The 24,768-nt window shown below is 41.5% G+C and overlaps 1 protein-coding gene across 1 annotated transcript in view; it reads left to right on the top strand.

Annotated features, from left to right (window-relative positions):
- KCMF1 (potassium channel modulatory factor 1) overlaps window positions 1–24,768 on the top strand; it is a 118,121-nt gene that overhangs the window by 71,330 nt on the left and 22,023 nt on the right. Inside the window, exons 2-3 of the mRNA XM_027846131.1 lie at window positions 1,371–1,538; window positions 16,544–16,683. Of these exons, the coding sequence (XP_027701932.1) occupies window positions 1,371–1,538; window positions 16,544–16,683 (308 nt within the window). The remainder of the gene's footprint in view (window positions 1–1,370; window positions 1,539–16,543; window positions 16,684–24,768) is intronic.

Raw genomic sequence — 24,768 nt, 5'->3', positions numbered from 1 at the left:
GTCTGGATCTGTCAAAGTGATTTTATCATGGCTTTGTATGAGTCCTCCCTCTGGATGATACTGACTGCTAGTTTGGGTGCTGGCTATTCACTTTCTGGCATGTAAGATATCCGGATGTTCAGACCCCACTTTTCCTTGTAGGGTAGAATATGAGCTCACAGACAGTGGCACATAAGGTTTTATGGCCGGCTTGAGGTGAGCAAGGCTGAGGGGAATATGAATGTTGGAATTTTAGGGCATAAACACTACTCACCTTTATTTGATGAGAGGAAAAAAGTAATCCTGTAACATGGCTGCCAAATGGAACCCTAGCCCAAATAGCACCTGTCACTTCAAGTTGTATAGATCACACCATGATGACGGTTCTCACACCCAGAATCACCTGAAGCTTTCTCCATCTATGAATGGATGAGGCCTTTCTATGAGGAGCTCTTACCACCCTGCTTGGAAAGTGTATCTGGTTTCTCCATAATCTTTCCTTTGCTTCCATCTATTGGATATTCGTTGTAATTTGATAGGGTCTTTGTGTGACTGAAGTCAAAAATTCCGTGTTCTAAGAGAAAATTTGTAGTTCTCCAGCAGTTTACTGGAGAAGTTAAATTAGACTCAATTAAAATCTTTTCTTTTATTGGAAGCCTTACACAGCCACCCCCCCCCTTAATTCTAATGCCTTCTGTCTGTTAATTATTTCCTGTTAATCCTAATTATAGCTCGCTTTGTTTACATTTTGTTTTCGTGTTGTCTGCCCATTAGATTAGAAGCTGCTTGAGGGCTGGACTGCCTTTTGCCTCTTTTTGCATCCCCAGTGCTTAGCCTAGTGCCTAGCACTTAGTAGCCATTTAATGTTTATTGATTAATTGATTGTTTGACTATACACATTTTCTAGTATGATAAAATTCCATGCTAGGAGATGTGCTAAAATAATTTCATTACATATAATGTTTGACACACATTAGGAGAAAATCATACTGCCTTGTTAGGATGGTGCTTGTTAGTCAAAGCTTTATTTTCCAATTCAGGAACAAAGCTTTTTATACAAAAATAGAAAATATTGATCAGACCGTAGTAATTACTGCGTCTTACATTTGTCTCGCACACTCTGGTCTGCTCCTTTGATTTTTTTTAAGTGCCCCAAGGCAGGCTGACAGCATTCCCATTCCCATTCAGCAGGTAAGAAAACAGTAATAGTAACAGAGCCCGAGAGAATGACAACCCAAGTCTCTCGACTCTGTACTTGGGGATCTCTTCTACTTCAGCATTTTAGAAAGGTGAATAAATAGGCATGAGAACGATTTAAATGTTTCCTGGATTTTTTTAGGGAAAAACAAGAGCCCCTTTTCTCTATACCTTCTCTATGTTCTCTTTTACAGGTGTCAGCTGTGATGCATGTTTAAAAGGAAATTTTCGAGGTCGAAGATACAAGTGTTTAATTTGCTACGATTACGATCTTTGTGCATCTTGTTATGAAAGTGGTGCGACGACAACAAGGCATACAACTGACCATCCAATGCAGTGTATACTAACAAGGGTAGATTTCGGTAAGTAGCGAATTGTACAACTTCTGATAAGACTACCCTTGGGGAATTTTAGAAGTAGGCATGTGACTTTGTTAGAAAATACGCATTAGTGTGTCTCCTGACCTGCCCTTTGTCTGTCTCCCATGCCTGGAGGGCTCTTTTTCCCCTCCGGAGGCCTCTGCCTGTTTTGCTCTGTCCTGTGTTCTCCATCTCGGCTCCCTGAAGTTCACCCTATCGAGATCTTGTATGTACAAGGTAATTTGCTTGTTATCTTCCTCATTAGAATGAGCTCTTTGAGAGCAGAGACCATTTTCACCATTCTGTGTTCTCCGTCTCTTAGCAGTACCTCACATGTAGTAGACACTTAAAGCCTTGTTGATTGAATGAATGACTGACACTGAATAATGAACATTTCATGCTTTATTGAGAGTTTAATTCCCTTCAGTCACGCTTTCTTTTCTCTAGCAATATATGAAAACCAAATGGCATGGATAATTACAAACCTGTGCCTCAAACCCTCTCCTAGACATCCCACTGAGTATTTTGGCAGAACCTCAAACTTAACTTGTCCCATATTGCCTCCCAATTCCTCCATGTCATTAGCACCACCATTCTGCTGGTCATTTAGGCTCCCAACTCTAGTTCTAGTTGGTTCTTCTCCCTTACTCTACCATTCATTGAGGTGCCAAATTCTGTTGGTTGTACCTCACCATTCACATCTTCCACCTTCTTTCTGTTCCCACAGCCACCACTCTAGCTTAGTTTCCTATCTTTTCTGAAATAGGTTATTGTAATATCCTCAGTCCATCATTCAGCAGCAGGTGTGAAGTGCCTACTCTGAGCCAGACACTGTTCTGGGAGACAGGGGATACAAATACACAAGCAAAACATTCCTTGCCCTCAAGGAACTTACAGTCCACTGTGTGAGATAATCTTTACACCTATCAGATATAAAAAATTAGTACATGTGGAATTACCTCAAAATAAAGTATGGGTGGGGAAGAGCACGAAAGGCTTCATGGGAAATGGCATTTAAATTGGTTTTGGAAGGAGGCTAGAGATGCTAAGCCATGGGGACAGCCTGTAGCGAGGCAGAGAGACTTGTGGAGGGTGTCCTGCCTGAGGAACAGCGAGAAGACCAGTGTAGCTGGACCATGCGGTGCGTACAGGAGGGCAGTACAGAAGGAGACTGGAAAGGGAGGTGGGAGCCAGGTTGTGAAATGCCAGACAAAGGCATTCGTAGTAGGGAGCCAGTGGGAGGAGGCAGCAGGTCAGAGCCATGCTTTAAGAGGGTGGGTTGGAGAGGAGAAAGCCCAGCTAGGAAGTCATGTTTAGATGGCACAGACAAGTGGGATGAGGTTCCAGACTCAGGTGGGCCTGCTTGCGTGCCCAGATGGCAACAAAGGAGAATGAGATGTTATGGAGGCAGGATTGGTAAGATCTGGCCATCAGTTAGATGTGTGGGTGAGAAAGAGCGTGTGAAAATCTAAGACAACTCTAAGCAGTGAATAACATTCGTATAGCGTTTGAAGGTTTTCAAAGTGCTTTACATGTCATACCCCATTAATCTCACAATAACCCTGTGAAGGAAGTTGTGTTGTTATCCCAGTTTTATCATTGAACAGAGAGGTTGAGGGACTTGGCCAGGTTCACACAGCTTACCGAAATCTGAGTTAGGATTTGAATTCAGGCCTTGCTGACTCCAAGTCCTCTGCTCCATCTGTGCACTTCTAGCTGCTTCAAGGTAGGAGTCTGTGTGACTGGGAGCTTATTGTGTGCTTGACAGAAGTAGGGAAGTGAAGGAAAGGCTGAGTTTGGGGAGGGAAGATGATTATTTCTGTTTCAGACTTGTTGGGTTTGAGATGCCTGTAGTTGAGTCAAATCAACAAGAATTTAATAAGTGCCAGGCACTGTGCTGAGCTGAAAAAAGTCCCTGCTAAGGCCAAGAAGCTCACAATTTAATGAGGAGACAGTATGCAAACTCATGTGTGTGTGTGTGTGTGTGTGTGTGTGTGTGTGTGTGTGTGTGTATACACACACACATATATATATATGTATGTACATATATATACATAGACAGACAGATGTGTGTGAAACAAATTGGAGATAATCAACAGAGGGAAGGCAGTGGCATTAAGAGGGGTTGGGAAAGGCTGCTTGTAGAAAGGGGAGTTTTAGCTGAGACCTGAAGGAAGTCAGAAAAACCAGGAGACAGAAATGAGAGGACAGAGATTTCCATGCATGGGGGACAGCTGGTACAGATGCCCAGTTGGGAGATGGCATGTCTTCTTCAGGTAACATTTCCAAGGCTGGATGGCAGTATACATGAAGGAGGTGGGCAGTCAGGTTTTAGAAGACTCGAAAGTTAGGAAAGGGCTTTCGAAGTCACAGGACTTTCCGTTTGATCATGGAGTTTATTGAGTGGGAAGACAGGGTAACATTGTCACACCTGCACATGAGGGAATGTTATTTTGATACCTAAGTGGAGGATGGACTGGAATAGGGAGAGGCTTGAGACAGGGAGACCAGACACCCGGCTATTGCAAATGTCTGGGTGATGTGTGCCAGCACCAGGGTGACAGTCACAAAGGTGTAATTGGCATGACCTGGGGCAGCGTATTAGATATGAGGACTGACAGAGAGTGGAGGGTCAAGGGTGACATCTCAGTTGTGAACCTGAGTGACTGGGCAGATGATGGTGCCCTCCACAGTCATAGGAAAGTTAGGGAGACAGGAAGAGTCAGGAGAAAAGTTAACGAGTTCTGTTCTGAACATGTTGGGTTAAAGCTCTCTATGAGACATCTAGTTTGATAAGTACAGTTAGACTTATTGTTTGAACTGTCTAATGAACATTTGGCAATGCAGGGTTGCAGTTCAGGAGAGAGACTGTGATTGGGTATGTAAATCTTGTCATCTGTGTAGAAATAATTCAGTGTAAGGAAATTGCTGAGATTACCAAGAGAGAATGTATAGAGAAAGAAGGGAAGAAGGTCCAAGACAGAGCCTTGGGCCATGCTTGCAGTTAGGGGGTAGGATAGAGATGGTGGTGAAGATGAAGGACACTGGAAGACAGGAGAAGAACCGAGAGAGCCCACCAAAAACTCAAAGAAGAGAGTGTATCCAGGAGATGTGAGTGTCAGCACTGCCTGATTCTGCACAGACCACAAGCAGGGAGTATTTTAACTTGGCCATCTGATTTGGCAGTAAGAGACCATTGGTAACTTTGGAGAGAGCGCTAGGGTGAGTGATGAGGCCTGCCATTCAAGGGATTGAGAAGTGAGGGAAGGAAAGAGAGAAGAGGAAATGGTGAAAGCAGATTAGAGACAACTTTGGCTGTGAAGCTGAGAGAAAGAATGATGACTGAAGAAGATGGTCGGGTTAAATGAGAATTTTTTAAAGACTGGGGGACACCTGACTACATTTGTAGGTATCAAATAATGACAGATGACAAGAGAGATTGAAGATTGGAGGAGTGTGGCGGCTAATTGTGGGGGCAGTCTGCTAGAGGAGCCAGGAATGGGGCCAAGGGTCCATGGAGAGAGGTTAGCCTTGTTGAGGTCTGTTTCTTCATCCAGACACTGGAGTAAAGGAAGAGGATGACAGAGGAGGTCAGAAGATTTTAAGATGTAGAGCAGGAGAGAAGGGGGAGATCTGGGCTTCTTTTCTCACTAAAGTTGAGGCTCAAGGTCTTCTGTTGAGAGAGTGAGGTATAAGTTATCAGAGACTTGAGGAGAGAAGATAACATTTGGAACCGCCTCTGGTGAATGAGAGAGAATCAGGCAGGAATGAAAAAGGATTGCTTTACTGTAGGAAGGGCCCAGGTGAAACGTGATTGCATGACTTCTTCTGGCACCTTTAGCAGCACAGAAATAGGAGCAGAAGAGACAGATGGCAGGAGGAGCGCCATCTTGACCACAAGGGTTAGAGTTGTCAAGAGGTAAACAGTAATAAGATGGGGATGAAGGGTTTTAAAATAGAGGCTCGAATAACATTGAACTGATCAGGATTGGGAAGGGAGGAAAGTTCACTAATGTGTAAAGGTCACATGGTCTACCTGTCTGTCTGTCTCTATAGCTATAGGTACAGGCACAGATGTAAATGTGCTCCTGCTTCCAGTACAGCCTTCATCGTGGGAGCCAGTGTTCATGGTACTTCTGTGGGTGTTGTAGCTGCAGTTATAAAGGGACAGAAAACAAAGTTCTGGCCATTTTGCCTTGGCCTGTCAAAGAGTTCTACAGGAAAAAAAATTCCCATGATTTTATCATAGAAATGACATGAAAGAAGAGGCCTGCTTTGACACTGTACCCCAAGGGCCACGGACCCTTTTGACCTGACTTGTAGTTGGAACCTTCTAAATGTGACTTTGTCATTAGAATGAGTTTTTCAGGGCAATAACTGTGCTTTACACATAGTGAGTGCTGAATAAATGCTTTTTCATTCATTCATAGCTCTTTTGCTTGTAGCAAAGAACCAGAAACTAAGAAAGTACCCGTCAAATGGGGATTATCTGGACAAGTTATAGTATATGAATGTAATAGAATATTATTTTTCTATAAGAAATGACAAAGAGTGGTTTCTAAAAACTCTAGAAAGACTTACATGAACTGATCTCAAATGAAGTGATTAGAAGGATTTATACAATTACAACAGCACTTTGAAAGACTTAAGAACTCTGACCAATGCAGTGATCAGCCACAGTTCCAGAGGACAGATGATGAAGCAATTATGTCCGCCTCCTGACAGAGAGGTGACAGACTTAAGTTGTAGAAAACATACCTTATTGGACACAGCCAGCGTGGGAATTTGTTTTGCTTGACTACATACTTGTTTCAAGGATTTTGTATTCTATTTTCTTTTAAATTTGCAGGCAGAAGTGAGAGGAAGAGGGAACTAGAAAGAGAGTTCCCCTCCCCCCATCCCCACCCCAAAAGAGAAAAACTAAGAGGGGCATTGAAGCATTTTTAGAAATGCATAGAAGAAAGCACATGAAATGCTAGAACAAATCACAAACAAGCAAGATGGCTTTGAAAGTTACAGGTTGAAGTTATATATTTTAAAAGATCAGCATAATAGAGAGTTGCAGTTTCGTGTACAATCTTACTCTGTTCTATAGTATATAGCAAAGTGCCTGTTTTTAAGAAGAGGGAGAGGAAATAAAGCTAGATGCTGGAGGTCTCAGGGAGAAAGAAGAATAGGTCTACAAGGACCTGGATTCAAATCCTGTCTCTGCTGCTTCATACCTTAGTTTGCTCAAATGTAAATGAGGGAGTTGGAAGGGTTCTAGTCTGGCCTTTTCACTTTACAAATGAGGAATTGAGACCCAGAGAAGTGTAAGGGGTGAATTGCCTAAATGTGGCAGAGTCAGGATTTGAACTCTGGTCTTCTGACAACATACTTAGCATTTTTACCAAAGTACCTCTCTGCCTTCCTAAGCCTCCCTTGATGGTATCCCTTTTTACATGGATCACTTCCCCTTCTTTTGTCCATAAGGAGACCCTTCACCTTTCAGTGCCAGGGAAACAAGGAAATGCCTTTTCATAGCAACTTTCTATTTTGTGGTATAAAAATAATACAAGGAGTTAATACAAATTCAGTTGAATGGAAGGTAGAACTTATTACTGTAGTGCTCTTGCAAGTAACGTCTCAGAGACAGGTGGGACCTCAGAAGGCATCTGGTCCAAGCCATTAGATTGAGAGTCACCTGCTTTTTCTCTTCTGCCTTGGGTAAAGGAAGATGACTCTCGCTGACAGGAAGGAAAGAGTGGTGGCTTTTTCTTTGTTTTTGATTCTTTGTTTTGTTTTTTCTAATGTCGAAAGTCTAGTCTACCTGGAAAGGCAGAAGGGAAGGGAAAACCCTGGGGACAGAATGGGATGATTAGAGTTCGATATCCCGTAGCCTCAAGATTTTAAATATGTTTCATTAATTGAATATCTGACTCTGAGCACCATGTGTTTGAAGACTCCGAATGCCAGGCGAGTATTCTTTAAGTTAAAATTTTTTAAGGAGAAACTTAGAATAAGAGCAAGAAAGGGAGAGAAAGAGGTGAGAGGTTAACATAACAGAAAAGGGCCAGTAACAGATGTTTAAAATGTTACTGTTCTCCCATCAGTTGTAATATCAAATCTTCAGAAAGAATTTGAGTTCAAAAGCCAAGTGCTAAAGTTGGCCATGCTCTCGAACCCTTGAATCTCTTCTGTGCAGACACAAATGGCAGTTGAGGGCATCTTCTTTACCAGTAACCAATCTTGCACCAGGATGTTATTCCTTCTGGAGGGGAGGGCTCTGGCCTCGTGCTTTTGTCAGTGTGTGGGCTCCAGGGGAAGAAATCCCTTCTGCCAATGTAGATAAACAGTTATTCTGCAACTTATTTTTATTTTTTTTTTTTTAGTGAGGCAATCGGGGTTAAGTGACTTGCCCAAGGTCACACAGCTAGTACATGTCAAGTGTTTGGTCTGAGGCTGGATTTGAACTCAGCTCCTCCTGACTTCAGGGCCGGTGCTCTATCCACTGCGCCACCTAGCTGCCCCTCTGCAATTTATTTTTAGAGGAGTGCCTTGGGTACCTAGGGTTCTATAGCTAGGATGTGCCTGATGTGAGAGTTGAACCTAGGCCTTTCTGACTCTAAATCAGGCTCTCCATTCACTTCTCCTACAGCCCACCAGAAGGAAGCAGAGTTGCTTAGGGGCTTCTGAATGTTTTATTTTTACCTATGGGCTAGTACAGGAAGCTTTCAATAGACAAAGAGCTCCTAGATTAGAATTGGAGTGGATGAGGTGGCATTCGAGATAGAGACTTCCTAGAAATTTTGAAGTCATGGGAAAATACCTAGAGAGAAAAATTATGCAGGAGGTAGGGATTAAAGTGTAGATAATACTTCTAAAATATCCACCATACACATAGTAATATCATTAGTTTAGGAACACAAAAGTACATTGTATATAACTTGATTTGCTCCCAAAGTGATCATTTAAGAGTTTAAAAGTGTAGTTTATTTAGGCGATAATATCAAATTCACTAATTAATTTTAATTTTAGATGTTTTTAATTTTTATTACAAATGGAGTTATAAGCTGCCAAACTTTAAAATGTCCAGCATTTCATAGTTTCTGCTTTATAAGAAACAGAAGAAAATCCCTTTTCATGTGAAAATACCATTACCCTCTTGGGGAAGAAATCCAAAATCTAATTTGCTCTCCTATTTATGAGAGGTTTGTGCAGCCTTCGTAAGCATGGTGCCTTACCTCAGACACATAACACTCACTAGCTGTGTGACCCTGGGCAAGTCACTTAACCCCATTGTCTAGCTGGAAAAAAGAAAAAAAGGAAGAATGATACCTTAAGGCAGATCTCTGTGAGGTGAAACCCTGGCTGCATATGGCCTGTTACTTCATGTCTATGAAAACGCTGGTAGGAGCCACAAAGTGGGTGAGTGAGTGAATGAGGTTGGTGAGAAGTGGAGCATCCATTTTTGTTAGGTGGCATCAAATCCATTATTCTGAGGTGTCTATTGTGGTTCAGCAAAAAGGGGAATCACCTTTCTCTACTATACTCTTCCTATGAAGGGACCATCTAAATATCTAGAGTCTGTCCTTACTGTAGAGTTTTTAGAAATGTTTAGTGGGTAAATACAGACCTAAGAATCAAAACATGAACATTCTTAAATCCTTGTAATTATCCTTTTAAAAGCCATCCCCACACACACATATTTAGGGGCAAGGGTAGAGGGAGAGATGGCAGAGCCCTCCAGAAGTTGACAAAGACTGGCCAGGCCTTCACATGTCTTGCTGAGATAAGTAGTAATATGAGAACATATGATTGAACTAAATGACTCGATGTTATCTTTGTAACTGGAATAAGTTAATATCCCAGCCAAAAAAAATAATCACTTTTCATTTCTAGAATTCTTGTCCTTCCCTCTTCAAATCTACTGTTCTAACATTCTTGGATTTGACTGCATACCTGAATGTGTGAACATATAGTTTCATATTTTCCAACTACTATTGCCATTTTAAAAATCCTCTCATTTTTGGTATTAAAAAAAAATTCATAAAATACCAATTACTAGAGCAAAAGTTTAAAGTTGAATTTCTGTAGCAGCTGTAATATGCTATTATATGCCAGGGCAGAATCAGGCTACTCTGGTGGTTCTGGTTTGGATTGGAAAGGTATGAGACATTCATAGACCAACAGTTAATTAAAGGAAGTTTACTTAGCCTTAGCATGGAAAGGATATTCAGGAAGGATTCTATATGCATTTGCCTTGGTCGGGCAATGTGTGTCCTTACTCCTTATAATACCTATTATAAACTTTTGTACTTAGGCCAGTAGGAAGCTATGTCAGTGGTTCTCACCTTAATCCCTTTTTAGGAAAAATTAGCCTGCCCTTCATGGGAATACAGTTACTCCTAGAATACATGGCCAAGCTGTAATCACACTAACCCTCTAGATGTGACACAGTAGACATTTTTGAGGTCCAGGAGATAAACTAATCTGTATTAATATAGCCAGTGCATTTGAATGGATAAAATAGGATTAGGGTCCTCAGGAAAGAGATTTGTGTTTTAACAGGTTGTTTGTACTGTATACCTTTAACTCCAAGGAGTGACTCAAATACTGGGCATGTGGGTACCATGGAAGTTGATATAAAAGAACTATTCAACTAGGCTTTGTTGGATATGTTTTATATGCTCGGCATAATGGTTCCATGCTAAGGAGCTTCGACTTTTCTGGTTTAAGACACTTTACTCGCCCTTAAAGAGCAAATAGTCTCATTATTGAGTATTTCAATAATAGGTTTGTGATCTCCATGTGAGGATATCTTCCAGCATTCTGCATCTTAAGTCCATGACACTGAAGCCCAGACTCTTATGTGATTTTTGTCCATTTGTTCTTACAGTAGATCTGCCTAGTGCATTGGAGGACTTCATCTAGTTCTTTACCATCTTGTGAACACCGCATTATGCTCTCCATTTTATATCACTCCTTCTTGAAACATGGCCAGCCTGTCCTTTTCCAGCCACATGCGTTTTGATGTCTCTTCTGCCACTTTTTGAGCATATCTTTTCATTATTATTTAGGTCATTATAGTGATGATTTTTCTGATTATCAGGCTTTTATTAGACACCAACTATGTGCCAGGCATTTTGCTAAGCACTAGGGATTCAAAGTAAGGCCAAAAAAAACCCCAAAACCCCAGTCCCTGGCCTCAAAAAGCTTATGCTAAACAAAGGATTTGATATTCAGTCCTGGGGACTGGGGATCTATCAGAGTTTATAGAATAATCAGGAGTTACATGGTCAAACCTTCACTTTAGGAGAATTACTCTGGCAGCTGACGGAAATATAGATTGGAGGGAGGAGAGGCTTGAGGCAAAGAAGCTGACCAGAACACTATTGCCAGGTACCAGGGTGGTGGCTGTATTAGTAGAAAGAAGGGATGGGGAGGCAGGAAGGATAAAACTTACTGTCAGAATGGATATGTGAGGTATGTGTAAGGGAGGAGTTGAAGACAACATTGAGGTTGCCAGCCTACGTGATTGGGAGGATGGCTGTGTGCTAGAGACAACATGCAGATAGCTATGGACCTATCACACAGAGGAAGAGCAAGTGGAAAGTAAGCTTAGGGGTCTGGTATTAACAGTGGGAGGGACTGGGAAAGACCTGTAGAAATCAGGATTTGAGCTGTATTTTCTTTTTAATTAATAAGCATTTATTATCTCTCCCCCTCTCTCTTCCCCATGTAGTAGGGGAAAACCCTTGTTCCAAATAAATTTAGTCAAGCAAAACAAATCCATACATTTGCCAGATCCAAAAAACACGCCTCCTTCGGCACCTTAAGTCCACTCTTCTCTGAGGAAGTGGGTAGCATGTTTCACCGTGAGCCCTCTGGAATCCTGGTTCCTCATTGCACTGATCAGAATTTGTAAGTCTTAAAAGTTGTTTGTCTTCACAGCGTTCTTGTTGTCATATAAGTCATTCTTCTGGTTCTGATATGAGCTAAGCCTTAACGGCAGCCAGGGAAGTTTGGAGGTGAAGGTGAGGAGGGAGCGGGCTCCAGACCTATTCTTTGGGTAAACCACCTTGGCAGCTAAGTGGAAGATGGATTGGATTGGAATTTGGAGAGACCAGAAGCAGGGAGTCCAGTTTGGAAGCTATTGCAATAGTCTAGACACGAGGTGATGAGGCCATGCGCCAGCATGGTGGCTGTATGAGTGGAGAGAAGGGGATGTGTATGAGAAGTAGTGTAATGGTAAAAATAAGAAGACGAGGGATAAGTGAGTGACGGGGGGTTTGTTAAGCTAATTGTAATGGGAGAATATTGGTGTCAAATGATGGACTTTTGCAGTAGCAAGTAATTTGGAATCGTCCAAAACACTGTGGTATAACCCAAATGCACGTTCTCATCTGGGAAATGTGCAGTTATATCCTAAGTAGAAAGCAACATTAAAGAGACAAGGAGGGAGGTGGACCCAAGATGGAGTAACAGGAGGAAGTACAGCTGAGCTCCCCCCCTCCAGCACATGCTAGAAAATGCATTAGGTAGAGTCCTGAGCAGGAAATCCAAGGAAAAAGAAACACAATGCCATTGCTAGCGCAGGTCGGCATAGGAGAAGAAACAGAGAAGGTTGGGGACGAGTTGTAGCCGGAGACGTGCTGATGGATATCCCAGCACACAGGAACTGAAAGAGGCCTGAGACTGCACCAGGACAAGAAACGCTCCCGGACCCATAGAGGGAGATGCCCTTGTGGAAGCTGCAGGAACAGGTGCCGCCTGGTAGCTCTGCCATTCACTACCCAGTTCTGGGTCACAGATGTCGGACGGATTGAGTAGGGAGCCTGTGTCTAGCCATGGTATTCCAGGATGGAGAGCGACTGGGGACCTTAGGCCGCGTTCTGAGTGAGGAGCACTGGCAGCTCTGTGGCTCTGACCCCAGGAGCTGAGCAGAATCTCAGCTCTAGTCTTCAGCACAGTCTGAAGCCTTCAGCAGAATAACCAGACCAAAGGAGAGCCTGTAGTTCTGTCCCTCTGAACCAGCAGAACTCTCCAGCTGCCTCACAACAGCTGAGTCTAGCAGCAGTCTACTGGAACTTCCAGCCAGGCCTGAGCCAACAGCCTAGACCAGGAACTTGCCGAACTCAGGCCAGGTAGGCAGCAGTCAGATTTTCTGCGGGATCAGACTACTCTGAGAACACTGAAAGCTCACCGGTGTATAGCCTGAGCTGACACTGAGGTCCCGGATTGACAACACCTTCTGGCTTCCTTCAGGTTCCAACTAAAATCCCACCCTCTACAAGAAGCCTTTCCTGATCCCTTTTAATGTTAGTGCCTTCTCCAAATTGTGGTATATGAATGTAATGGAATACTATCGTGCTATAAGAAATGATGAGCAAAAAAAAAAAAAGAAAAAGAAATGATGAGCAGGCAGACTTCAGAAAAACCTGGAAAGACTTGTATGGACTGATGCTGAGTGAAGTGAGCAGAACCAGGATAATGTTGGACACAGTAACAGCTACATTGTGTGATGACTAATGTTGATAGACTAAGCCCTTCTCGGCAATGCAAGGATCTAAGACATCTCCAAAGGTCTCATGATGGAAAATGCTATCCACATCCAAAGAAAAGAACTATGGAGTTTGAATGCAGATCAAAGCATACTATTTGTTATTTTTTTTCTTCTGTTTTGTTTTGTTTCTTCTTTCTGGTGTTTCCTCCTGTTGGTTCTAATTCTTCCTTACAACGTCACTATGTGAAAATATGTTTAATAGGAATGTATATGTATAGCCTATATCAGATTATGCCCATCTTGGGAAGGGAGGAGGAGAAAAATTTAAAACTCAAAAACTTATAGAAGTAATTGTTGATAAATCAAAATAAATTGTTAGTGCCTCCTCTCTGATGATTATCTGAAATTTGTCCTTTACATATCTTATTTGTTCCTTGAGAGCAGGGACTAGATTTTGCCTTTCTTTGAATCCCCCGCATTTAGCACAGTACCTGGCACATTGTAGGTGCTCAGTATTTATTCACTGACCACACCATCCCTGCTACTGCAAAACCCAAGAAAGGGATGACCTAGAGTAGACACAGCAGATGGAGGGCCAGTTGGGTTGAATGACTATACTCAGGACTTCATCATGCCTTCATGATGGTAATCATGGAAACTTCTGGAAAATCACTTCAGCCCTGAAATTCATACCTCAGGAGTACCCTCAGCCCCTTCCATCCTCCCACTCCCATTGAATGGCTCTTTCCAGAACTTTCATTTAAGGAGGGTACCCAGGAAGACCTGAGTTCAAATCTGGCCTGAGACATTATTAGCTGTGTGACCCTGGATAAGTCACTGAAACTCTGCCTTAATCTACTGGAGAAGGAAATGACATCCCACTCTGTATCTTTACCAAGAAAACCCCATGGACTAGATAGTGGAGGACAGAAGGGTCTGGTATACTATGGTCCGTAGGTTGCAAAGAGTAGGAAACAAGTGAACACCACCACCACCTGGGCTTGGTATGCAATTAGTAAAATGCTGGTTGATTTGTTGTCCTTTCAGTCAGCACTCTTTCTTCTTACCATCTGGTTATATAAAGCCTTGTTTTCCTCCCTGTGAATTCCCTGCTGGACTAGACTATGGAGCTTTTTAAGGTCTAGGAAAAGATCTTATACTTCTCATATGTCCAGTATTGGACATAATAAATTCTTGTTGATTAATCAAGTAATTTTGAATTAGGAAAATGTTACTATCCATTTAAAGTTATTTTAAAATTTTAATCACCGTTCCCACTATGTAAATTTTGCTAATGAAATGGATGTGAGATTACTATTTCATCAGAATAAAGTGAAGTATACTGCCCTTTCCTTCAATTGACCACAAAAACAATTGTATCTTCCCACATTTGGTTAGCTATATCTTGTAATATTAGTGGATAGTTCTTTACCATGAAAAATCTCCCTTTGTACCGCTTATGTTTAATTACATATGATACTATTTTTGATTTAGGGATGTCTATACTAGATGTTCGGAACATTTTCTATGAAATGATTAGACTTGCTCTCTCAGCTCCCATTGCTTAACCAGTTCCATACTTTACACTTTTATATACTTAATTCTTTATGTACTTTATATATTTTATATACTTTATACTTTAGTTCTTTTTTTCCCTCCTTATCCTCTCAGACATAATTGTGTAAGGAGTTGGTCCAAGCAGCGCTTCCTGTACAAAGGAACCAGGACAAATGACTTTATCCCAAGGTCTTCAGGTCTAATTCAAAATAGTGAAGTAGCTTGTTCTGCTATTTTCCCTTAAGCAACTATATATTAATAAATCTACATTAACTACTAGGATCATAGGACACTAGTGTAGTGGAAAGGTAAAAATAAATACTGATGTCTTACGTTTGAGGTTTTTAGCGTATGAGGTGTTTGTTTGGTATTGTTGGCTTAGTGTGGATTGTTTATTATTTGGAGATTTCAATAATCTGTGCTTCCATATGCGGAAGCAAACTGAGCCCCTCTCCCATTTTGAAGCTGCTTATTACAGAATAGTAAGGTAATACTTTGGTCTGAAGTCCTTGGTCCCACCTGAATGAAACACTCTTATCAGTCTTTAAGGATCAATTCCAAAAAGATGGGCTGCATTGAAATCTTTTTAAAGGCCTAATCAGTTAGCCTGAAGGGCTTCTCCCCAAAATGAATTTGGTAATGATCGGACTTGGTGAAGGGAGAAGTTTGTGGGAATATCTCTTGAGTTCACCTTTGATAAGATTAAAGAAGAATCCTTAGAGGGAATGGTCAAAGAGGGATTGAATGTTTTAGGAAAATTATTCTTCAGGTTACACCTACATTTTAAGTGATTGTTATAAAAACTATGGGCCTGGAGTTAAGAAGACCTGAGTTCAAATGTGGTTTCTGCGCAAGTCACTTAACTTGCTTGCCTCAGTTTCCTCAACTGTACAATAGGGATAACAACAGCACTTACCTTACAGGATTTTTGTGAGGCTCAAGTGACATAATAATTGTAAAGTGTTTAGCAGAGTAGTAAGTGCCATATAGAAATGCTCGTTCCCTCCCTTCCCTTCCTTCCTTGAGGAATCAAATCTAACTATTTTACCATAACTCCAGAGTGGCTGGTGGGGGAGAGATTTCATAGGCAGGTTTGATTCCAGTCTGTTTTTTGGATTTTTTTCTAAGCCTGGGGTTCTTAATGTGGGGAATTCAAACTTGTTTGTTTTAATATACTTTGATAAATGTATTTCAATATAATTGATTTCCTTTCTAATTGTATGTATTTTATACATTTAAAAACATTATTGAAAAGGGGTCCATAGGCTTCCCCAGACTTGCCAAAGGACTCCATGATACAAAAAAAGGTTAAGAACTTATGTTCAAAACTGAGATACTTAGAATTATAATCATTTAACTAATAAATTGTATCTGGCAGACTTGTGCCTAAATTTTTTTTTTTTTTTTTTGGTTAGGCAATGGGGTTAAGTGACTTGTCCAGGGTCACACAGCTAGTAAGTGTTATGTGTCTGAGACTGGATTTGAACTCAAGTCCTCCTGAATCCAGCGCCGGTGCTCTATCCACTGCGCCACCTAGCTGCCCCTAGTGCCTAAAATATTTTTCTTCCACACACAAGATCATGGATCTAGAGCTAACAGAAATCTTACAAGTAGTCTAGTGCAGCCTCCTCATGTTACAGATGAGGAAACTGAGGCCAAAGGGAGAAATAGAAACTTTGCTTCTCCTTAAATGGAAGAGCTCCATATGATGTGGGATTTTAGGATCTATTTAAACTTTGTAGGGATGGCAAGAAGTTCTTCATAGACAAGATGACCAGATACAGGTAATGTCAGGAGGGAGAATATTGAAGAAGGAACAAAGAGACTTAACCATAATGAACTCGAGTTAGGCATAGACAGTGGAAACAGCTTTTCCCCCTGTCACTCCACTACATAATCAGTTTTTCTGTTTTAAAGTAATATTTAGTTACTGTTTTTCAATGACATTCAACCATATTTTTTTCAGATTTGTACTATGGTGGAGAAGCTTTCTCAGTAGAGCAGCCGCAGTCTTTTACTTGTCCCTATTGTGGAAAAATGGGTTATACGGAGACATCTCTTCAAGAACATGTTACTTCTGAACATGCGGAAACATCAACAGAAGTGGTAAGCAGAAGCAGTGTTGTGTTGAAATGGTATTTATGTGTATATTACTCATCTTGGAAGCCATCTTCATTAGTGCAAGAGAATGTCTCTAAGATACCCATGTCAAAAGTTTTGCTCTTATTCATCACAGAGTAAACTGTGTTTCTTGTAAATATGTCCGAAGGCAGTATGTTTTTCTGTTGCCTATCCATGTTAAACGATACAAGTTTCTAATTTAATCCAAAAAAACAAAGGAAGTTTAGACATTGAGTATTGAATCAGCCTAAAGGGATTACTGTACCTTGAGTTGAGTTCTGTTTTTTTAAGCCAATAAATTATGCTAGCTGTTTGAGCAGTTTTTGTTCTAAAAAATGAATTTCACCAAGAAAATTTTAAAATGTATTTCAAAATGATAACCAACAAAAAGTGAAAAATAATACACTGCTCTGTCCCACAGTTAAAGCATATACCTGACCGTATTCCTTTTTCTTAAAGCCTGGACCACTTGCTTCCAAAGATAATTAAAGGAATTTGAGAACAGTGGTACCTGAAAAAGGCTTATTTCATTCTTGCTAATAAATGTCTTTTGGTATCAGTATGAATGAGATCTCCTTGTTTATCTCTTTCTCCTCTTCCTGTATTCTAATTCATATGTCTTTGCTGTGTTTTCCTTTTCCAGGGTGTATTTCTGTGTCTCCCTGCAGAACTCCAGGGTATCTTTGTTCTAGCCTGCATCTCTTTGGGACAGTCTCCAGTGGGGTGGGCATGGCAGGGGGATATCCTGTCTGTGCACATGCCTGAGCAGGCATCGAGTGGTAGAGACAGAATCTGGCGAAACAGACTCATCTTCTTCCTCCCACAACTCCTCCCCCCCGAGGAGTCTGAGTCATTACTAGTGAATGTTTGCCTACAGCCTCACCATGACACCTACCATAGTTTACACAGGCAGTAAGAAATTCTGGTTTCTTCTGATTTAAATAGATGTGTAGCCTATTTCAGTCATTTCTTGCTGTACTCTGCTCATTGATATCCATCATTTCTTCCGGCCCCCAAGTCAAGACTGACTTCCGTTAACCTTAACTCACATTCCTCACTTCCTTAGCATGGAAGTGTTTTCGACTTGCACTGGTTTGTATTTTCTGATTGTTTCTCAGATTGTGTGTGTCCTGTCTCCTTGCCTAGATTGGCAATTGCTTTTATTCCATTGGAACCTTAGGTTCTTTTCTGTTCTCCTGCCTGGCTCTGGCCTGGGTTCCTTTAGAGCAGGAACCCTCCTTCTCTTGGATCCCTTTTGCTGCTGTGCACATACCTGGATGGACACATGAAGGAACCTGCCTTGGTCAAGAACCTACAAGCTGAATTTGAGAGTGAAAAGGCTGAGGGGAAACTGTGAGAACAGAAATAGCACCTACCTGGGCAGCCCTGGTGATGGAGAGCACCAAAGGGGGCTGGGAAGAGTGCTAGGCTTGGAGCCAATTGCCCTAGGTTCGAATTCTAGCTTTGCTACTTCCTACCCGTGAACCTTGGGCAAGGCACTTAACTCTCTGGGTCCCCTTTTCCTCATCTAAAAAAAAGAGAAGGTTGGACCTTCCAACTATATCTGTGATCCTGTGAGTACCTGAAAGGGAGAAGGGGGTTATGAGAAGTACATAGGAGCTGAAGTAGTCTCTCTAATACCATATATACAGTATCATGATCAAGTGAATTTAGAATTTTAAGAAGATGAATATGAGCTCCTAGTCCTTCAGTTCCAGTTCAGCAGATCTATATTAATCACCTGCTGTATGCAAGACACTATACTAGGTGTAACTGAAATGTGAGAATACCAGAGTAGACTGCCAATGGAAAAGCACGGCAGTCCAGGCCAGTGTCCTGGAGAGAGGAAGACCCAGCCCTGAGTGGTCTCAGACACTTAACCAGATGTGTGACGCTGCCCAAATAGGGATAACAGGAACTCAGAGTTTTGTTCTGAGGCAAACATTGAACTAACATGCAAATAGCTGCTATTTTTTTTTTCAAAAGAAATAAATCTCATAGTAGGAGACCTTAAAACATCCCTCTGAATATCTATCAACCGTAGGCTAGGAGCACAGTGGGAACATTTGGAAGGTTGGAGGAAGGCAGCAGGGCCAGTATGGCAGTGGGCAAGGCTTTCAGTAGCCTCATGGACTAGTGACCATCAGTCAGGCAGCAAGAATAATAATGCCCAGACACTGTGCTGAGCACTTTACAGACATCTCATTAGACCCTCACAACATTATGCTATCATTATCCCCATTTTACAGACAAGGAAACTGAGGCAGATAGAGGTTAAGCAACATGTGAAGAGTCACACAACTAGGATTGTCTGCAGCCGTATTTGAACTCAGGACTTCCTGACTCTAAGCCCAGTGCTCTATCTAGTGTGTCACCCCACTGCTTCAAGCATTTATAAAGTGCGTACTATATGCCAGGCACTATCCTAAGCTCTGGAATCGGTCTTCACTCATCCCCTTCCACTATGACGCCTGAGGTTGAGAGTGGCTTCCTTGAAATAAACTGATTTTTGTCTCAAACAATACATGAGCTCGCTTAGCCTGTGTATGTCATATGTGCTTCCATCATCCTTTGATTTGGTAGTGAACCTTTGCTGCTTGTGTAAAGAACAGTTTGTTGAAAAAAGGATGACCAAACACTTCAGCTTATTGACTCCTCTTTGCCATTCCTGTTGGTTGTGCTATGTGAGGGTCTCCATACAATTGCACTGTAGAAATCTCTCCTGCGGCACATTTTGTTGGCTGCCTCAGCTGTCCTTTGTTGCCTAATGGCAGTTTGCTTCTACTCCGTAGAGGACTGATTGTTGTTGTTGTTGTTTTTTCTGTCTTTTTTCTTCCTACCATGCTTGGCATGTAGTAGACAGTTCAATGCTTGTGGCATGATTGGCATGTTGACATAGGTTGCTTTTGTCCCTTTCCAGAAAGCAGTAGATCCATAACTTATGGGTATGCTTGGCATAACCCATAATTGACAGGGAAACTAAATTGTTCATGGATAGTCTAAGGAAGTTAAAAGGGTTTGTGGTGAATTCATTTTCATTTTCATCCTGTAAATGAAGACAATACTAGATGTATTTGTATCCTGATTTTACCAATTAAATACAATTTTTAAAAAGGAGAAGGAAAGGAATGGATTAGCAGCTTTGACTTTTAACTCCCCTTTTAGTATAGAATCATTAAATCTGAGGTTTTAAAAACTTTTTTTCCAAAGCATCTCCTTCTGTTAGAAGAGGCAATGGCTTCTGTCCACCACAGCTTCTGCAAATCTCTGTTTAAATAATCCAGTTTTTCTCTGTAATTCTGAAGTTCCTTGATAGGCACACTGTTTACCATGCAATTCACTATCTATACCATCAGTCAGGGAAAGTAAAAATTTAGGTTGAATGAGCCCAGAAGATATTGCTTTGATTTTTACTCACAATGTATCTCTTGTTGAGGAAAGCAAATTGATAATATTTTTGTATTTGTGAACTAACAACATACTTTGTTTAAATACTCCAAATAGGAGTTGGGCAGGCCCATTTTTTTCCTGGCTATTCAACTATATGCATCTAGAAAGATTGTGGAGAAAGAGAGTAGGAAGGCCTGGCTCCTGTGGACAAGATATATTCATTGAAATGGGAGGGCCCCGCCCCCCAAATCTGTCCCTTTTGATGATCAGCGTAAGACAAATAACAGTTTTGCTGGGTTAATTCAGTGAACCTTAATTTCATTCATTTTACTGGGCATGACTGCAGCATTTGATCTAGCCCTCTTAGTCATATTTTTCAGAAACCGCGTTTCCCACCTTTAGTATGCTCACCAAACATCTATTAAGTAAGAGCGTAGGGTTTGCCTACGCTCTGTGTGAAAGCCTTCGGATGCAAGTACAGACAAACATGACCTCAAATAGCGTTTGGTTTGTACTGATGACCCCATTACAGTCTGTTCTGCACTGTAGTTAGTAAACAATTGTTCTGGTATGTAATTTTTGCATATTTGATTTATGATGCTGCCAATTTGCATTTGCTGCATTCCCTATGCTAGACTGTCAGCAGAATGAGCTTACTCTCGGGGGCCATATCCTGTTTATCTCGCGTGCTGCACATGGCCTTGGAGTCAGTCACCAAGCATTTCTCCAGAATTACTGTGCGCCCTGCAGACACTGCTGAGCCAGGCCTGCAAGTGAGGTACAGGAAGACATTAGCTATGAGACCCTGGGAAAGTCATTTTACCCTCTCCACGGCCTTTTCCTTTTCTTCTTCTCTGAAGTAACGTGGTCCTAGTAAGCGTAAGCGGCATTTCTCTAGCACCTAAGTGTTTGAAAATCGCCTGCAGACACTGCCCTGGGTAGGAGTCCCATCAGCCCTGTGGGGTAGGGGCCATAGGTGTCACTCTCCCCATTTTACAGATGAGAAAGCTGTGACTCAGAGGGCTGACTACATAGTTAGGACATGGCAGAGATGAGATGCAGATCTCTCTTGTCTCCTGACTTCCAGGCCAGCGCTTTCTCTGCTCTCTCCATGGAGCCTGTCTCGCCAGGTTGGTGGGAGGCACAAGTACTCGAGAAACTTTGAAGCGCTCTCCAAATACTGGTGTTTGTTAGTCTCCACTTCCCCAGCTCCTCACCCAGAGTTCTGAAGGAGCTTAAGAAGTGGTTGTTGGATAATGTCCCTGAATAACTACCATTGCTGTTGTTTCTAACGTGATAGATTTGTTTTCTCCAGAATGAGGGTGATCACAACTGAGAACAGCTACTCTGAAAAGATGTGGGTTTAAAAAGTAGCAGCAAGAGTCAGGTCGAGACGCTTCCTTCTTGCTTTCGCCTTGCGTTTTCTTTGGGTGATGGTTTCTGGTTTACCAGGCCAAATCTGGAGTTAGCATAGGTCTGTGCGCAGATGCTAATTTCAAGAAAACCATATGGAAACATTTTCTATGCCTTGCCCTCACAAAGGAAGTCTTTTGGAAGAACTGAGGTCAAATATGGCAGGAGATCACAGGCAGCGAACAGAAGATGAAAGAGAATCTGGCTCCTCAGTGCTTGGGAGCCCCAGCCAGAAAGAAGCTGTTAAAAAAAATTCCCAGATTCCCTAGTATTTCCACAAGAGGGCTGTTGGGGGGGGGGGATCTTTTACGTAGAATACACTTCACTGATATCTTGAGATAAGGGAAATTGTCGACTGAAAGGAATTCTGTTAGCACTAGATTTTTTTATTTGTATACTTTCAAAAGGGTAGTGTTTTTATAGGGAAGGTAGGTTAAAAAACCAATGAACAACAAGAGATGGTAAAAATAATTAGTAGATTTGGAACCCAGGTCTCATCTGAATTTCTCACTCATTTTCAAATTCTAGAAGAGTTAGGTCATATCTGACTGCCAGAATCTCCAGTGTGTGTGGCTCTGGGGGTTATATTCCAGTGCCTTAGTTTTGAGATCTTAGTGCTACAATAAAATAGAGTAGGTTATTTGTCAGCACTGTTTCTGATTCTTTTAGTTCTCACTCCTTCATGCAGCCTGAATGAATGCTTAATTATTTCTCCCAACTATCAAAATTAAAAGAATAATGATAATAATAAGATTATAGCCATTTAGCTCAGTGCTTACCTTCAGTCTGAGAGAGGGAGCACAGAGTGAAAAGTAGTAGGCAGATTTAGGAAGCTAACCAACTTCCTTCCCATCTTGTTATGAGTCAGTATTTCACAGAGTGGCTTCATTTTTTCGTTTTAAGTTTGAATTCCCAGAACACCAGACACACCCATATTTCAGTCGTAAGTCTAAAATAGGACTCAAAAGTCAAAACTAAATTATTCGGGGGTTTCTTTGACAATGTAAAATGTACATGTAATGTAAATAATGTAAAAGATGTGGGAAGGCATAAACTATCTTGCTATATGAACAAAACTTTAAGATATTCTAAGGCCACTTATAGAAAGAAGCAAGGATTCCAGAAGCATTGTTGAGCTAGTAGTAGTAGTAACGGTGGGTTGGTTGTTGTCCACTGTTCTTGAAGAAGACCAAAATGACATCAGTATGCTAGAGTCACGTTAAGTGTGTCTGTGGTTGATCAGACCAGTACAATCTTGGAATGTTCTACCACAGGTCGGGCACAAATAGTCCATGTGAACATTTGGGGTGAATTCTCTAAATTTGTGTATCTTGCTTCCCATGTGCCAGGCACTGTGCTAAACGCTTTACAAATATCCCATTTGGTCCTCACACCAACTCTGGGAGAGAGGTCCTGGAGTTGATAGATGGAACTGAAGAGGAAAATAAATCGGATTAACTAGCACTATTGGCAATAAGAGGCATAAAAACATGTACTAATTAGATGAAAAATGGGATGCCAGTCCAGAGTGAGGTGGCTGGCACCTAGCTTGGCTCGGGTGTAACTTTAGCTCTGATGACCTGAAGTCAGTAAATTATCCAGGCGAGCCAGTACATTGAAGTGAAAGGCTTTGGTCTGTAGACGGCATGGTGGGCAAGGCTACAGGAAGGGGACCTGTTGGATGACCCATAGCTGACCAGCTTGTGTAACCCTGAGCACAGCTTACTGATGAAAGGTATAGTTGGCTTTGTGGGGATATTCAGAACAAAAGCATTTGAATTTTCTTGTGTTCCTTCATGGGCTCTCAAGCCTGCAGCTTTATCACTACAACTTGGTTTAATCCAGCACTTGTCATAGGGCCAGGCATGTAGTCCATGCCTAATCAATGCTAGTTGATTGGTTAAGTGACTAAGACTAGGAGTCTCAAGATCAGGATATGTGGCTTCCGGTCCCAGTTTGTCACTAACTCTGAAAGATGTTGGGCAAGTGATTCTGCGTCTCTGGGCGTTAGTTTCCCCTTTTGTAAAATGAAAGTGGGTTATGTTAGATCTTGGTTTTATAAAAGGATAGTTGTACTATTAATATCTGTTGATTGAGGAAGTACATAATGGCAAACGAATTTATGTTTTAGTAATCACAACAGCAGTAAGACATTAGTCTTCAAAAGGTAAATTTGCTTATTCTTATACAGAGCCATTTAATGAGATGGACCCCTTACATTGACTACAGTGTCCCATTGAGCTAATGATATCAAAGATTTCTTTCAGCTCTAAATTTGTAAGTGTTTCAGTCAGAGACAAGGGTCGTACATGCTTCCCATTTAAAGTTCCAAAGTATTGAGTACAGTGCTTACGTGATGGGATCCGTGAAATACTTGTTGAAGTAAATCCATGGAAAATCACTTAACTTTTCTAGACCTTAGTTTCCTCATCTGTAAAAGGAGGGAGTTAGATGTGATGGTGTCTGAGGGCCCTTTTATCTCCAGATGTATGGTCCTATAAGCTTAAAGAACTTTATATATAAGCATTAGCAAATAACCTTAAACAAAATAAAATGCTTTGGTTATACAACAGATCCAGATGTACCACACTCTGAGTTCAATTCAACAAGTGTTTTCTGAGCACCTCCTTTGTTAAGCAGTGTGTCAGGGGCTAAAGGAGGATAGTAAAAATAAATTTTAATAGGTTTTTCTGTTCATAAGGAGTTTAGAGTGCTGTGAGACAAAACTAAAATGGATGATGTAGCCAGCTAGCAAAATAAGACTATTCAATTGTGGAAATATCTTTGTGGACAGGAGTAGTCAAGAGACTTTGCGTGGGAAGGTGAGACCTGGGCTGGCCTTGAAGCATGGGTAGGCTTTGACTAATTGGAAAGGAGTCACGAAGGTAATGCCTAAAGGCAGGAAGGTGGGAATGGCACTTTGATGGGCCCGTGAAATTAAACTATTACACAGGTTTGTATTGAACTGTATAAAATTGGAGGGTTCTAGGGGGAGGTCACTTTAATGAAGGAGGTGGTAGAGCTATGAGTAAGCTGTGGAGCATCCTTATGGATGGAGAGGTCACCGAGAATCAAACACTTGTGTAATAAATTTAAATCTACAGGTTACTCATTTTACAGAAGGGAAAACTTGGGATTGGTGTCAAGCTCACTCTTCTCCACTGTGGTGGAATCAGAGATTCTTAGCGTTATCCCCTCGTCTTGGAAGTTATTAGACAGGCCATTGTTGCCAGGAGGTAGTCACGTCAGACTGGATAAGCCAGAACA

The sequence above is a fragment of the Vombatus ursinus genome, unplaced genomic scaffold (genome assembly GCF_900497805.2).
Source record: "Vombatus ursinus unplaced genomic scaffold, bare-nosed wombat genome assembly UNPS02015066.1, whole genome shotgun sequence".
Lineage (NCBI taxonomy): Eukaryota > Metazoa > Chordata > Mammalia > Diprotodontia > Vombatidae > Vombatus > Vombatus ursinus.
Note: the sequence above shows the minus strand (reverse complement) of the source record. Positions and strands in the feature narration are given on the sequence as shown.